The 16,156-nt window shown below is 43.4% G+C and overlaps 1 protein-coding gene across 2 annotated transcripts in view; it reads right to left on the reverse strand.

Moving 5' to 3' along the window:
• Positions 1-201: 201 nt before the first annotated feature.
• LOC144696159 (importin subunit alpha-7) overlaps positions 202-16,156 on the reverse strand; it is a 79,860-nt gene continuing 63,905 nt past the window's right edge. For both annotated transcript variants that reach the window (XM_078567519.1, XM_078567518.1), the window contains 2 exons: positions 816-994; positions 202-720 (listed from right to left, as the gene is read on the reverse strand). In XM_078567519.1, the coding sequence (XP_078423645.1) occupies positions 533-720; positions 816-994 (367 nt within the window). In that variant the 3' untranslated portion in view covers positions 202-532. The remainder of the gene's footprint in view (positions 721-815; positions 995-16,156) is intronic.

Below are 16,156 nucleotides of genomic sequence, written 5' to 3' on the forward strand. Positions count from 1 at the left end.
ATTTTACCATTTAATTGTTCAAATGGTAAGTTTACCTGAATAAGGTATAGCAGTCATTCATAAATGGCAATATGCCTAGAGCGCTGCCTCAGTTATCTACATAAGCAATCTTTTTAAGGATTTTAGTTACATCAATTGACTGCTAACTCAAACTTTCCACCTTAAAATTTGTCACTGCTGTGGAAAAATAAATTGCAAGCATTTCTTGAATATTTCAATCTATCAGAATTAAGTTTCTCTAGCTTTATTTCTGGGAGAATTGCCTTTTACAGATGCACCATGGTGCACAAACTGAAAAAAATATTGTGTTCCAATGCAACATTAATCAAACATAAAGGGAAAGTGCAACAGTTACCCTACAACTCTACCACTCAAAATTAAAAGAACACAACTTTTTGTACTAAATGAATTTTTCCTTCAGGAAAAAAATGTTTGAAAAGAAGTTTCCTGTCACTCTTTTCAACTAAACGTGCATGGTTGGATGGGTCAGTGAGGATGGGGTATGGTGTTTGTTTGTTATTTCTTGCACACTTTACAATTGGAAGCCCTCCATAGGGGCCTCCTGCTGCTGAAAGAGGAATTGCTGTGCAGTTTCATCCGCTTGTGGAGCAATACTACTGTCCTCTTCCTCCACGCCAAAGTAATGCTCAATGAGATCAAAGGCCTTCTGATAGATTTCCTGATTCTCATGGCTCTGCAAAAATTCAATTTTATCGAGACCTGTGATGATGGGATGGGACAAAATTATTTTAGATCTCTTATAAATATTGTTTGAATTTTACAAAACAATCAATTTTTTTTAGCACTTTTCCTACCATAAGCTTCTTCAATAAGGCTACAGTATGGATTAATCCCAGTTCCATTCTGTTTGGCATCCTGCTCTCCAAGCCTTAAAATATTTTCCAGCCCATTTAGGGCAACTTGAACTATTTTTGAGTCCATTACGGTCAGTAGGTCACACAATGGCTTAATACAACCCAAGTTTACAAGATACCTTTAAAAAAAAAAGATAGATATGCAAAGAAATTCCGCAGTATAATTAACAGAAAATTTCTATAGATGTTATGGTGGTGGACCATACATTGGGGCCTCCAGCATTATATTCACATTGTATAATCACTTCATTCCAAAGCAAGTCTGGTTGGGAGTTGACATCTCATTGTCAAAATTCATCAAGCATTTATTAATTTTAGTGTTCTATTTCAAATTAAATTAAGTGCCTAAATTGAGAGAAAAATCAACTGAATTCATAATCAATCCTGATATGTTTTGCTTTGCAATTCTACTTCCTCCACACTCTAAACTGTTTAGCTTTAGGTGTCTTTCACTCATCCTTTAACAGAGATTGTTAAAATGAATTATCCTCCTCTAACACCTCTTTTATGCATGAAAGGAAATAGTCTGATTATAGATAGTGAAATCAGCAGCAAAATCAGGCAAAGGTCATATTCTGTTTGGCCAAGAAGGGCTCCTAAGGAACCTTAAGACCTTCATTCCAGTAAAATGAGCTTAAGCAATATATTGTGACTTCTTCAAATATGAAGTTGCCACACTGGTGGCCATCACGTTACACAAAGATGTCAATGGTAACTTATAGCCACAATGCTAACCAACATAGTCACAACATGGAGCTGATAAATTTTTGTTCCAGTTTTTTCTCTCCAGCTTGATTGCTGAAATATGGCACTACCGGAATTGGCCACCATCCAGAAACTTGCACATGTGCCATTGTTCATACTGGATATCTGAAATTAAATGTGGATTGTCTATTCTACAATAGGGACACAAATAGGATGATCAAGGTTTACATGAAAAGTCACCAATGCCAATTTTTAAAGGATTGCTAGCACCTGTGTAATGTGCCTTGGAATTTCTCGCTTGAAGGAAGAGTGAAGATGAAAAGATGGAGGGGGAAGGAATAAAAATGGATGAAAATGAAACATAGAACACTGAATTACCATTTTCCCCCCTTTAACATTGATACTTTTTCTCATACTTTTGAAGGAACCGATTTCAGCAAATCTTTCTCTGGCATTCTAGTGCATCCTGGCACACATAGTAGGCCATTCGACCCTTCAAGCCTGCTCCGTCATTCAATGAGATCATGGCTGATCAGACTGTAATCTCAACTCCATGTTCCCGCTTAGCCCAAATAACTTTCATCCCCCTACTTATCAAGAATCTATCTGCCACTGCTTTAAAAAATATGCAAAGACTCTGCTTCCACTTCCTTTTGAGGAAGAGTTCCAAAGACTCTCAATTCTCAGAGAAAAAAATTCTCCTAATCTCTGTCCTAAATGGGTGACCCTTATTTTTAAACAGTGGCCTCTAGTACTAGATTCTCCCACAAGAGGAAACATCCTCTGCACATCGACATTGTCAAGACCCCTCAGGATCTTATTTGTTTCAATCAAGTCGCCTCTTACTCTTCTAAACTCCAGTGGATACAAGTCTAACCTTTCCTCAAAGGACACCTGCCATTCCACGTATGAGTCTAGTAAACCTTCTTCAACGTATTTAGACCCCTCTTTAAATAAGGAGACTAATACTGTACACAGCATGAAAAGGCTCCATAAACCATTAATTGCTGAATCTTGTCTTTCACAAATGTTTACTGCATTCATGCCCTGTTGTGCACTTTCAATAATATGACTTCAACATAAGTTATTCCCCATTCTATTTCAAAACTCTTCATAGTTTTGTAACACTTTACTAGGCGTTCACTGTTCCATTAAAAATAAACCTTAATAAATGTTCTCTTCATTACTATAGTTTCTCATGCATAGCATCATTCTGGTAAATCTACACTATACCCAAAGCTACAGCACAGAGTGCTCTACCTACAGCCTAACTAATGTTTTGTACAAATTAATTACTTTATGCCCCAACTTTTAAAATCCAAAACGCTACTAGCCTTCATGGTTCTATCTTTCCTGCACTCAATTAGAAGGAATGATGCTTTTGAAGTGTTCCTTGTTCATCCACACCCTTTCCACTGAGTATATATACTGCCATTCCTGTTTACTCCTCCCAAAATGTGATTGTGTGAGGTAATACATCAAGTCCTGACCAGCGTTCGACCTCAAACATTTTTTTCAAAAGCTGGTATTTTATTTCATTGTTATTTGTGTGACCTTGCTGTGTTTATACAGGTACATGCAGTTCATTAACTAATGTCCTTTAGAAAAAGAAATCTGCTATTCTTACACAATTTGGCATACCCATTAAATACTCTAGCCCTACCCTGCACGTCTAAGCACATATCACCATCCCATGTCACTAAAAGGAACAATCCCACCTCTTACTACCTGCATGCCAATGGACGATTTTCGAGTTCCTTTTTACGTCAATTGTCATTCCATTTTCATATTCTCCCTTTGGCAGTCTTATTTTCCTCTTCACATCAACTTTGGCCTAGTTCTCACTTGAAGAATTCACCTGACATGTATCTTTTACCCTTTTATTTGTTTCATTGTATTCTCTATTTCCCTCATCATCCAGAGGCCTGCCTTTGGTTACCCTACCTTTCACCCTTATTGGAATGGACCTAGTCTATACCTGAAACATCTCCTCCTTAAAGGTCACTCTTATCGAAGTCACAAATAACATCCTATGTGACCACAACAAAGGTAAACTTTCCCACCTCATCCTTCTTGACCCCTCGTGCAGCCTTTGACCAAGCTAACTACTCCATCTTCTTCCAATGCCTATCCAGTGTTGGTCAGCAGGATGGGAATGCTCTCAACCATTATTACCTATTTAATCATAACCAGAATATCACTTGCAATGGCTTTTCTTCCTGCCCCCAAACCGTTTACTCTGCTGTCCCCAAGAATCTATCCACGGCTACCTTCTATTTCTCATCTATACACTGTCCCTCAGCGATATCATCTGAAAACACAGTTAGTTTTCGTATGTATGCTGACAGTTCCATCTCAACCACCATCTCTCTCGACTTCTCCACTGTTGCTAAATTATCAGACTGCTTTTATCCAACACTCAGTACTGGATGTGCAGAAATTTTGTCCAATTAAACCATTATTTTCCATCCCATTCCATACTCTGCTCTCCAGCTACGCAACTCCATTGCTTTACCTGGCAAATTCTGAGATTACATAAGTCTGTTCACAGCCTTGGTATCACATTTGACCCCGAGCTAGTTTCCAACTTCTTATTCACACCATCACCGAGACTGCCTATTTCCACCTTTGTAACAAAGCCTGACTTAGCCCACTGGGGGAGGCGGTTGCATAGTGGCACTGGACTAGTATTCCAGAGACCCGAGTTCGAATCCCACCATGGCAGATGAAGAAATTTGAATTCAATAAAAATCTGGAATTACAAGTCTGATGATGACCCCCAAAACCATTGCCAATTGTTGTTAAAAACCCATCTGGTTTACTAATGCCCTTTAGGGAAGGAAACCTTCCAACCTGACTTGGTCTGGTCTACACGTGACTCGAGACCCACAGCAATGAGGTTGACTCTTAAATGCCTTCTGAACCTGGACAATTAGGGATGGGCAATAATTGCTGGCCTAGCCAGTGACACCCACATCCAAATGAATAACAAAATCTCAGCTCATCTGCTGCTGAAACCCTCCTTCATGCCTCGGCTACCTCCAACTCACTATTCCAATGCATTCTTGGCTGGTCTCCCACATTCTACCCTCTGTAAGCTTGAGATCATCTAAAACTCTGTTTTACTCGTGCCAGGTCCCATTCACCTATCACCCCTGCGCTCACTGACCTTTGTTCCTCGTCAAGCATATTTGATTTTGAAATTCTCACCGTTCTTTTCAAATCCTTCAATGGCCTTGGCCCTCTCTATCTCTAATCTCCTCCAGACCCGCACTCCTCTAATTCTGGCCTCTGTACATTCCCAATTATAACTGCTCCGCCATTGATGGCAATACCTTGAGTTGCTTTTGCCCCAAATTCTGGCATTCTCTCCCTACACCTCTTCCACCTCTTTACCCTGCTTTCCTCCTCAAAAGACACTCTTTAAAACCTACCTCTTTGAACAAGCTTTTGGTCATGTGACCTAATATCACCGATGTGACTCGGTGTCATTTTGTTTTATAATGTTCCAGTGAAGCACCTTGAGATGTTTTATTATGTTAAAGACACTATGTAAATTCCTGTTGTATTGTCCTGATACAGTTTGTTTGGTCAGTCTTTTCCATTTTACCCTTTTGTTGCAGTTGGCATTGTTGACGGTGCTTGATTAACTTCTCGATATCTGCATCTATACCAGGCCACCACATGTAACTCCTGGCCAGCATTTTCATTTTAGAAATGCCAAGATGGGCACTGTGTAGTTCAGTTAGGACCAGTTCCCTGCCTGATACAGGAACAACTCCTCTTGCTCCTCAGAGTATGATGCCATCCTGACAACTCCATTTGTATTTGCGGGTAAAATATGGTTTCATTTCCTCAGAGATTGACTCATTTAACCATCCTGTAAGTATCTGGTCTCTCACTTTGGACAGAAGCTGATCTAGATTGGTCCAGTTCCTGATCTGCTTCGTGCAGACGGGCGATATGTCTAAAAAATTCATTGCAAGGACGATTTCCTGGGGAACAGGAGTACATGAGATGCTTTCTTGAAAGGGTAGGCGGCTATGGGCGTCCGCATTTGCTATGTGTATCCCAGGTCGGTGCTTGAAAGTGTATTCGTAGGCAGACAGAATTAATGCCCATCGCTGAATTCTTTGAGGCCATCGGCGGGATAGCCTTGTCTTCTTTGAAAAGGCCCAAAAGCGGTTTATGATCGGAGACAAAGCGCCTGCCATATATGTACTGGCGGAATTTCTTTTTTAAACTTGGAAGACTACTGACAGTATCTTCCTTCTCGATCTGCGAATGACCTTTCTCGGCCACTGAGAGGGTTCTTGATATGTAACCTATTGGCCTCTCAGAGCTGGCACCATTTCATGGGACTATACAGCACCAATACCATATGGAGGGGTATAGCAGGTCAATATCAATTCTTTAGATGGGTCGAAGTGCATTAAAAAGGTTGAGGATTGTAGCAGTTGTTTTACTCTGTTGAAGGCTGCCTCCTGTGGAGTCTTCCAGGACTAACGATGGTATTTCTTCAGTAGTATGTGCAAGGGGGCCAGCACAGTCAATAAGCTGGATAAAAATCACCCATAGTAGTTTACCATCCCTAAAAACGATTTGAGTTCGGTGATATTTGCGGAGGAAGTAGTTTCCTTTATCGCCTTAACCTCATCTTCCACAGGGTGTAATCCTTGTGCGTCTACACGATGCCCCAGATAGGTAACCTCGGTGGCTTGGAAAGTGCATTTCTCATTTTTTAGGCAGACTCTGGTTTCCAGAAATCTTTTTAATACCTCCTCTAAATTTTCTAAATGCTCGGCCTCTGTTGATCCAGCTATGCGGATATCGTCAAGGTATACTGCAACCCGTGGTAATCCCTGTGGCAAACCCTCCATTGTCCTTTGAAATATTGCACATGCCAAAGACACACCAAAAGGCAGGGGCCTATACTGGAATAGGCCTTTGGCCTGTGTGTGTGTTTATTGTGACATACCCCTGGGATGTGTTATCTAACTCGACTTGCTGGTACACGTGGCTCATATCTAATTTGGTGTAGGATTGACCTCTTGCCAGTTTTGCATACAAGTCTTCAATTCTTGGAATTGGATTTTATCCAACTTGTTGGCCCAATTAACTGTTAGCTTATAACCGCTGCAAATGCGGACAGGCTTATCCGGTTTCAGTACGGGGATGATAGGTGCTGCCCATTCCGAAAATTGAACCGGCTGTATGATGCCTAGCTCCTTCAACCTGTTTAACTTCCACTTTTTCTCTTAAGGCATACGATACTGGTCTTGCCTTAAAAGAAAATCGGGGAGTTGCCTCTGGATCAACATAAATCTTGGGCCTGCAAGCCTTTTATTTTTCCTAGAACAAAAAATACCTGGAAAAACTCAGCAAGTCTGACAGCATCTGCAGAGAGGGATACAGTTGACGTTTCGAGCCCGTATGACCCTTCATCAGAACAATTCATGAGAATAATTTTTCCTAATTTGTTGCAAAAGACGCTGTTGTATTTTTTTTAAAAACCATTCTAGCAGTCCTCCTGCCCGCACTTGAAAAATCTCGCACCAATTTAACTTGATTTCTTTTAGATAACCACGGCCCAGAAGGCTTGGTCCTTCCCTAGTCTCTATTATTACTGGGAGCTGGGCTGACTGCTGCCCGTAGCTCACAGGTACCATGGCAGTGCCTCTTCCTTCTATGGCTTCTCCCGTGTAAGTCTTCAACTGGGTAGAAGTTCTCTCCAGGCTTAAGGGTGGGGGACTTTCTCTCAGGTACTGAGATGTGCGCTCACCCATCACTGTGGCTGATGTCCCTGTATCCACCTCCATAACTAAAGGCTTCCCGATTACGTGGAGTGTGACAGTGATAGGGTCTGCCTTGACTGCTTTAAGATTAAAAAGAGAGTGAATGTCAGAATCAGTTATTTCAGGCTCTTTCACATTATGTACTAATATCTTTGCTGGCTGGTTACTTGGCTGTCTGGACTTAGCTCTGCACGGATTTATCAAGTGTCCTCTTTTATGACAGTATAGCACTTGGCCTCCTTAAATCTACTTGTTTCAGGTGTGTGGTTACCCCCACATTGGTAACATTTCAATTTCAGGGTCGCTGTCCGATCGTCTCTGGCATATTTTTTTGATTTCTGCGTGATTGGGGATGATTTCTGCTTCGCGGTTGCTTCTGCGGTTTTGGTGCCATACCTGGCTGCAGGTTCCCACTCTAGCTGGTAAATGGCGCCATTTTGCAAGCTCTGTAGCTCCTGCAAATCTTTTTCAACACTTTCCATGGCCAGCGCTATCTCCATTGCTCGTTTAAAATTGATATCGACCTGCCAGCCATCGACGCTGCGTTGTTGCGCATGCCACAAACTAACCGATCCCATATCATGTCATTCAAGGTCACTCCGAAATCACAACACACTGACAATTGCTTCAACTTAGCAATATAAGTCGCGATCGAGTCGCCTGGGGCCTTCACCCCCGTATTAAATTTGAATCTTTGCACAATGACTGATGGTTTGGGCTGAAAATGGCCCTTCACTAAATCCACGAGCTCACTGAATGATTTGGAGTCATGCGCACTTGGGGCTGGGATTGTGAATAAGGTTGTGTGTTTCACTCCCACAGATGCTCAAGATAATTGCTTTGCGCTTTGCCTGCTCCCCTATTGCATTGGCCTGGAAATAAAACCCGGGGTGCTCGATGTATTGAGTCCAATCCTCCGTGTATAAGTCAAATAGATCGATGCTCCCCAAGAGGGGCATCCTGGTGAGTATATATTTATTCCCTTCTTCAAAACGAGATACTCACAGTTGTAGGGTGAGGGGCAGCGCCAGGATCATTTATCCTCATCACCAGGTGTAGAGATGTATTACCGAGGGGCTTCTTTGGTTGAAAAACAAATTTTATTTACAGAGCTGCTGGATAAGCTGCAGGCCTCCAGCAAGGCTACAATACATACCCTAGACTAGGAAAACTCCGTCCCTTATAAGTTTCCCCACACTTGGTGTTGATTGGCTGTTCTGATTGCTTGATCCTTACTCAGTAAGGCTGGCCTTAAAGCAACAATCACCACAAAGGCACTCAAAAGTTTATGGAGGGGGGACAGGCAGGAAAGTGGAGTCAAGGCCATAGCCAGATCACCATGACCTTACTGATTGGCAGAGCAGGCTCAAGGGGCCAAGTGGTCTACTCCTACTCTTATTTACGTTCTTATGTAACTGAACCTTATGCTTCAAAAACCTGAAGTCTTGCCTCAAGCAAAACATCATTCCTTCTGATCTTACTATTTCTACTCACTACCATGCGGCACTGGGAGTAATTGAGACACTATTACTGAAGTTCTACTTTTTAAACTTTTTCTCCAGCACCTGAAATCTTCAACAACATCCAGGGACTTATGCCAAAATTGACAAAGCTGTCCCACAGACTAGTCAAGGAACAAGCTGACAGTCATACTCACAACAGCATCACACCTTTGTGCAGTAGATGTCACCATTTCTAATCTGTCTGACACAGAGTCACTGAGCCAGAGTGCAAGTTGGAGACACTCTGACACATAAAGGAGGGAAGTTGTATCTGGATAGTTTGGTCCAGGCCTCAGGCATACCTCATAGGAAAGTGTGGTATCCAAATGGGAAATAAAGACACTTAAAAGGACAGCTGGAATTCTGACTTTAGCACCATGGAGCAGGATTTTTTTTTATATATTAGTTTACATGATGTGGGTGTCGTTGGCTAGACTGACATTTATTTCTCATCCCTAATTGCCCTTGCGAAAGTGGTGGTGAGCTGCCTTCTTGAACCACTGTAGTCCCTGTGGTGTAGGTACACCCACAGTGCTGTTAGGGAGGGAGTTCCAGGCTTTTGACCCAGCAACAGTGAAGGAACGTCGATATATTTCCAAGTCAGGATGGTGAGTGACTTGGAGGGGAACTTCCAGGTGGTGGTGTTCCCATGTATCTGCTGCCCTTGTCCTTCTAGATGGTAGCAGTCGTGGGTTTGGAGGTGCTGAAGTGCATCTTGTAGATGGTACACACTGCTACCACTGTGCGTTGGTGGTGGAGGGAGTGAATATTTGTGGAAGGGGTGCCGAGCAAGTGGGTTGCTCTGTCCTGGATGGTATCAAGCTCCTTCAGTGTTGGAGCTGTGTTCATCCAGGCAAGCGGAGAGTATTCCATCACACTCCTGACTTGTACCTTGTAGATGGTGGACAGGCTTTGGGGAGTTAGGAGGTGAGTTACTCGCCGCAGGATTCCTAACCTTTGACCTGTTCTTGTAGCCACGTATTTAAATGGCTAGTCCAGTTCAGTTTCTGGTCAATGGTAACCCCCTCTGCCCCAGGATGTTGATAGTGGGGGATTCAATGATGGCAATGCCATTTAACGTCAAGGGGCGATGATTAGATTCTCACTTGTTGGATGTCCAAGTGGATAGGAGGAGGTGGTAACTAAGCAGAAAGGTGTTTGCACAGAACAGACACAAAGTAGAGTGCAAAAGTTGGTCATTTTTAAAATTTTATTCTTTCATGGGTTGAAGGCGCTCCTGGCAAGGCCAGCATTTGTTACCCATCTCTAATTACCCTTGAACCGAGTGGCTTGATAGGCCATTTCAAAAGACAGTTAAGAGTCAACCACATTGTCACATGTAGGCCAGCAGACTTCCTTCCTTGAAGAGCATGAGTGAACCAGATGGGCTTTTACAACAATTGACAATGGTTTCGTGGTCACTATTACTGAGACTAGCTTTTAATTGCAGATTTTATTAATTGAATTTAAATTCCACCAGCTGTCATGGTGGGATCTGAACCAGTGTCCCCTCAGCATTAGCCTGGGCCTCTTGATTACTGGTCCAGTGACATCACCACTATGCCACTATCTCCCCTATAAATTTACAGAGTACGAATTTGGTGCAGAGGGCAAAGGAGGTGTTTCTTTTGCCTCCATTATTTTTAGTAGTTCGTTTTAAGCTTGAGGCAAAAGGTATTTAATTTTTTTGCCCAGTATTTTAATGCAAGTTAAGGAAAACCTTGTAAACTAAAAAGTAGATTTAAATAATCTAGACTAAGATATGGCACAGCAGGTTAAATGACTCTGCTACAGTATGTGGGAGTTTTCGGACATCTGCAGTAGATGCCATAATACCAAATCTATCCAGATCAGAGTCACTGAGCTGGAGTGCAATTTGGAGGCACTCCAAAGAGGGGTTTACGGGGGGGGAGGGGTGGTTAGCTGCAGTATTGGGACAGTTGCTACAGCTTTCAGTTGCACTTTGTAGAGGGGTGCAAGTTCAGAATTGAGTTGGTTGGAGTGCAGAGTAAGGGGAACCCAGGTGAGATAGAGAATGGGGATTCACAGAAATTGATCCTATTCAACAGGTACAACATACTTGCTATTTGTGAGAATAAGGATAAAACGTATTGGAAGGACAGCTGGAATGTGCACTATGGCACCTTGGAGCAGTAGGCTGTCCAAACGAGGAAGCAGGAGGAGAGTATGGGAACATTAGTGTGGTGGTTGCAGGGAATTCTATAATTAGGCGGTTAGATAGCATCCTTTGTACCAATGGTTAAAAGTCCCAAGTGCTATGTTGCCTATCTGGTGTCAGGTTAAGGGATCTCTTGAAAGGATGTTGGAAAGGGATGATGAGGATCCAGTCCTTGTGATCCATGTGAAAGAGCTGGCAAGAGATCCTGTTTGGAGAGTATTAAGAGCCAGGAACTAAACTGAAGAACAGGACCCCAAGGGTTATAATCTCTGGATTACTTGACCCAGATGGAAATTGGCAAAGGGATAAGCAGATTAGGGAGGTGAACATGTGGCTGAACGTGCAGCGTGGGAAAGAGGAATTCCATTTCTTTGGACACTGGCACCAGTACTAAGACAGGAAGGAACTGTACCATTGGGACTGGCTCCACCTGAACCAGGAAGGTACTTGGGTCCAATCTGAAAGGATGAATAGAGTAGTCACGAGGATTTTAAGCTAGTAAATGGAGGGCGGTGGGGTGGGGTGCAGTGAGAGGGAAGGCACAGGGCTTTGCGCACTACAAACAGAAAAAAATGACTGCACGGATGGAGGTCATTTGTCCCAACATCATGCTGGCCAAAAAAATAATTATCGAGCTTAATTTCAGCTTCCAGCTCTTGGTCCATAGTCCTGTAGGTTACTGCACCTCAAGTGCACATCCAAATGCTTTTTAAAAGCAATCAGGGTTTCTGCCCCTATCACCCTTTCAAGTAGTGAGTTCAAGACCCCACCAACCTCAGTGAAAAGATTACTCCTCGACTCCCATCTAATCCTTCCACCAATTACTTTAAATCTATGCCCCAGTTATTGACCCCTCTGCTAACAGAAGTGGGTCCTTCTTATTTATTACATTAGGGTCCCTCAATTAAATCTTCCCTCAGCCTTCTCTGTTCCAAAGAAAACAAACCCAGCCTACTCATTCTTTGTTCATAAAATTCTCCATTCCTGGCCACATCCTCATAAATCTCCTTGTACCCTCCCTAGTGTGATCACATCCTATTGGTAATGCTGTGACCAGAACTGTACACAGTTCTCTGTGGTCTAAATAGTGTTCTCACAGCCAATGAATGAAAATAGCCCTTACGCATTCTTAACCACCTTATTTACCTTTATGGATCTCTGGACACCACTCCAAGGACCCTCTGTTCCTCTACACTTCTCAGTATCCTACCACTTATTGTTTATTCCCCTGTCTTGTTTGCCCTCAACAGATGCATTACATTATACTTCTCCAGACTTAACTTCATTTGCCACTTCTTGACCCACCTAACCAATCTTGTAGTCTACAACCATCTAGAAGGACAAGGGCAGCAGATACATGGGAACACGACCACTTGAAAGTTCTCACGTCATTCACCATCCTCACTTGGAAATATATCACCATTCCTTCACTGTCGCTGGGTCAAAATCCTGGAGCTCCCTTTCTAACAGCACTGTGAGTGTACCTACGCCAAATGGACTGCAGCAGTTCAAGAAGGCAGTTCACCACCACCTTCTCAAGGGCAGCTAGGGATGGGCAATAAATGCTGGCCCAGCCAGCGAAGCCCACATCCCCTGAATGAACAAAACTTTCTCACTATCAGCCACACAGTCAATTTTCATATTATCTGCAAGCTTAATCATGTCCCCTACATTCATGTCCAAATTATTGATTTATACCATGAAAAGCATGGGACCCAGTATTAAGCCCTGTGGAGCCCCACTGAAAACAGCCTTACCGTCACAAAAACACCTTACCATTACCCTTTGCTTCCTGCCACCAAGTCAATTTTAACATAGAAACTAGGAGTAGGCCATTCGGCCCTTCGAGCCTGCTCTGCCATTCAATATGATCATGGCTGATCCTCTAGCTCAACGCCATATTTGTGCTTTCTCTCCATACCCATTGATGCCCCTAATATCCAAAAAATTATCAATTTCTTCCTTGAATATACTCAGTGACCCGGCCTCCACAGCCTCCTGTGGTAGAGAATTCCACAGGTTGACCACCCCCTCAGTGAAGAAATTTTTTCTCATTTCAGTCCTAAATGGCCTGCCCCATATCCTGAGACTGTGGCCCCTGGTTCTAGACTCCCCAACCAGGGTTTACATCCTCCCTGCATCCAGTCTGTCTAGTCCTGTTAGAATTTTATACGTTTCAATCAGATACCCTCTCATTCTTCTAAACTCTAGTGAATACAGGCCCAGTTGAACCAATCTCTCCTCATACCAGTCCTGTCATCCCCAGTGTCAGCCCAGAGAACCTTCACTGCACTCCCTCTATGATAAGTATATCTTTTCTTAGACAGGGAGACCAAAACTGTACGCAATACTCCAGATGTGGTCTCACCAAGGCCTTGTATAGCTGCAGTAAGACATCCCTACTTGTGAACTCAAATCCTCTTGCAATGAAGGCCAACATACCATTTGTCTTCCTAATTGCTTGCTGCACTTGCCTGTTTACTTTCATTGACTGGTGTACAAGGGCACTCAGATCTCTTTGGGTTTCCCAATATATCACCATTTAATGGACCCAGGAAGGACCCAACTTGCTACTTTCCCAGGGATCACATGAGCTTTTAATTTTCTGAGCTGTCTGTCATTGTAGGACTTTGTTAAAAGCCTTATTAAACCCCATGCAGACTACATCAAACATGCTACTACAGGTAGGTTAGGGTGTGCGGCCCAATTGAGCAGTCTTTATACTCTGGGCATCTGTATAAAGAACAAATTGAATGAACCGCAGGTGCAAATTGGGTATGACATGGTAGCCATTACTGAGACTTAGTGCAACTTAGCACTTGAGTGCAACTTAGAATAGTGCTGGGAGTTAGGCGAATAAGGGAGTTAGGGGAGGAAGGGTAAGAGGTGGTCCTTTGCTTTTGGTCACTGGGGAGGCAGTGGCATAGTGGTATTGTCACTGGACTATTAATCCAGAGACCCAGTAAAATGGTCTGAGGACTAGGGTTCGAATCTCACCATTGCAGCTGGTGGAATTTGAATTTGAATTCAATATCTGGAATTAAAAGTCTTGACGATGACCATGAAACCATTGTCGATTGTTGTAAAAACCCAACTGGTTCACTAATGTCTTTTAGGGAAGGAAATCTGCTGTCCTGACCTGGTCTCGCTTACACGTGATTCCAGATCCTCAATCAAGTGGTTGACTCTTAAAATGCCCTCTGAACAAGGGCAATTGGGATGGGCAATAAATGCTGGCCTAGCCAGCGATGCCCACATCCCATGAACGAATATTAAAAAAAGAATTTGATAACGCAAGAGGAGGGGTGGCCTTAAAGAGCGAGGGGAACCAGGCCCAAGACCAGGTGGCCTTGGTAAGTAGGGGTGAGTATTTCTACTGTCCGGTCTTTAAGCTAAAAATTGCTCTTTAGTTTAGATTAACTAGTGTTTAAAGTATAAGTAGTAAGGTCCCTAGTACATATTTAACTTTCCTCAAACTAGAGGAGGTAAAAGTAAAGGGAGTAATTTAAGGGTAAGTCACGGCAGGGAAGCTTGGCCAAGTGGAATGCTCCTCCTGTGCGATGTGGGAAGTCAGGGGCACTTCCAGTGTCCAGGGCAATGATGAGTGTAGGGGGTGTTTCCAGCTGCAGCTACTCGAAATCCATGTTTCGAGCAGGGGCTGCGGCTGGAATTATTGTGGAGTATTTGCAAGGCTGAGATCTTCATGGATAGCAAGTACAGTGAGGTGGTCATGCTGCAGGTAAAGAGTGCACAGGCAGAAAGGGAATATGTGACTGCCACACAGAGTAAAAGCACTAGATAGTGCAGGAGTCCTCTGGGTCCATCTCCCTCTCTAACAGATTTGCCATTTTGGATACTGCTGGGGTAGATGGCTTCTCAGGGGAATGCAGCAAGAGTCAAGTCCGTGGCACCACGAGTGGCTCAGCTACCCGGAAGCAGTGGTGGGGTTGAAAAAAAAAGTGCAGGAGAGCAATAGCGATAGGGGATTCTATTGTATGGGGAGCACAGACAGACATTTCTGCAGCTGCAGACGTGACACCAGGATGGTATGCTGCTTCTATGGTGCCAAGGTCAAGGATGTCACTGAGCGGCTACAGGGCATTCTGAAGGGGAGGGTGAACAACCAGAGGTCACAGTCCACATCAGTACCAATGACATAGGTAAAAAGAGGGATGAGGTCCTGAAAGCAGAATTTAGGGAGCTAGGAAATAAATTAAAAAGCAGGACCTCAAAGGTTGCAATCTTGGGATGACTCCCAGTGCTACTGCTAGCGAGATCAGGAACAGGAGAATAGGCCAGACATATGTGTGGCTGGAGAGATGGCATAGGAGGGCGGCATCTAGATTCCTGAGGCATTGGGACCGATTCTCGGTAAGATGGGACCTGTACAAGCTGGACAGGTTGCACACCAGTAGGACCGGGACCAATATCCTTGTAGGGGTATTTGCTAACACTATGGGAGAGAGTTTAAACTAGAATAGCAGGGGTTGGGAACCTGAGCAGGGAGACACAAGAGAGGGAAACAAAGATAGAAATGAAAGACAGAAAAGTCGAAAGCAAAAGTGGAAGGCAGAGGAAACGTGGGGAAGAATTTTCTGTATGTCGGGCGGGCCGGTCAGAAGTTGCCGCCCGCAGCCGCCATTTTACGTGGGTGGCCCGCTGCCGCACGCTGACACCAAAATTCTGGCCAAAGGCTATCAGCAAGTAGGGCCATAGTATAAAAAAAGATGTGTAAAAATGTTAAAAAGACAAGTTTAAAGGCACTGTATCTGAATACACGGAGCATTTGCAATAAGGTAGATGAATTAACAGCGCTAATAGATGTTAACAGATATGATATGATTGTGATTATGGTGGCATGGCTGAAGGGGGACCAAGGTTGGGAACTGAATATCCAAGGGTATTTGATATTTAGGGAGGACAGGCAAAAAGGAAAAAGTGGTGGGGTTGACTTGTTAGTTTAGGATGAAATCAGTGCAGTAGTGAGAAAGGACATTGGTGCAGAAAATCTAAATGTAGAATCAGTCTGGGTGGAGCTAAGAAGCAACAAGGGGCAAAAAACATTAATGGGAGTTGTCTATAGGCTGCCAAACTATAGTG

The sequence above is a fragment of the Cetorhinus maximus genome, chromosome 21 (assembly GCF_964194155.1).
Source record: "Cetorhinus maximus chromosome 21, sCetMax3.hap1.1, whole genome shotgun sequence".
Taxonomy (NCBI): Eukaryota; Metazoa; Chordata; class Chondrichthyes; order Lamniformes; family Cetorhinidae; genus Cetorhinus; species Cetorhinus maximus.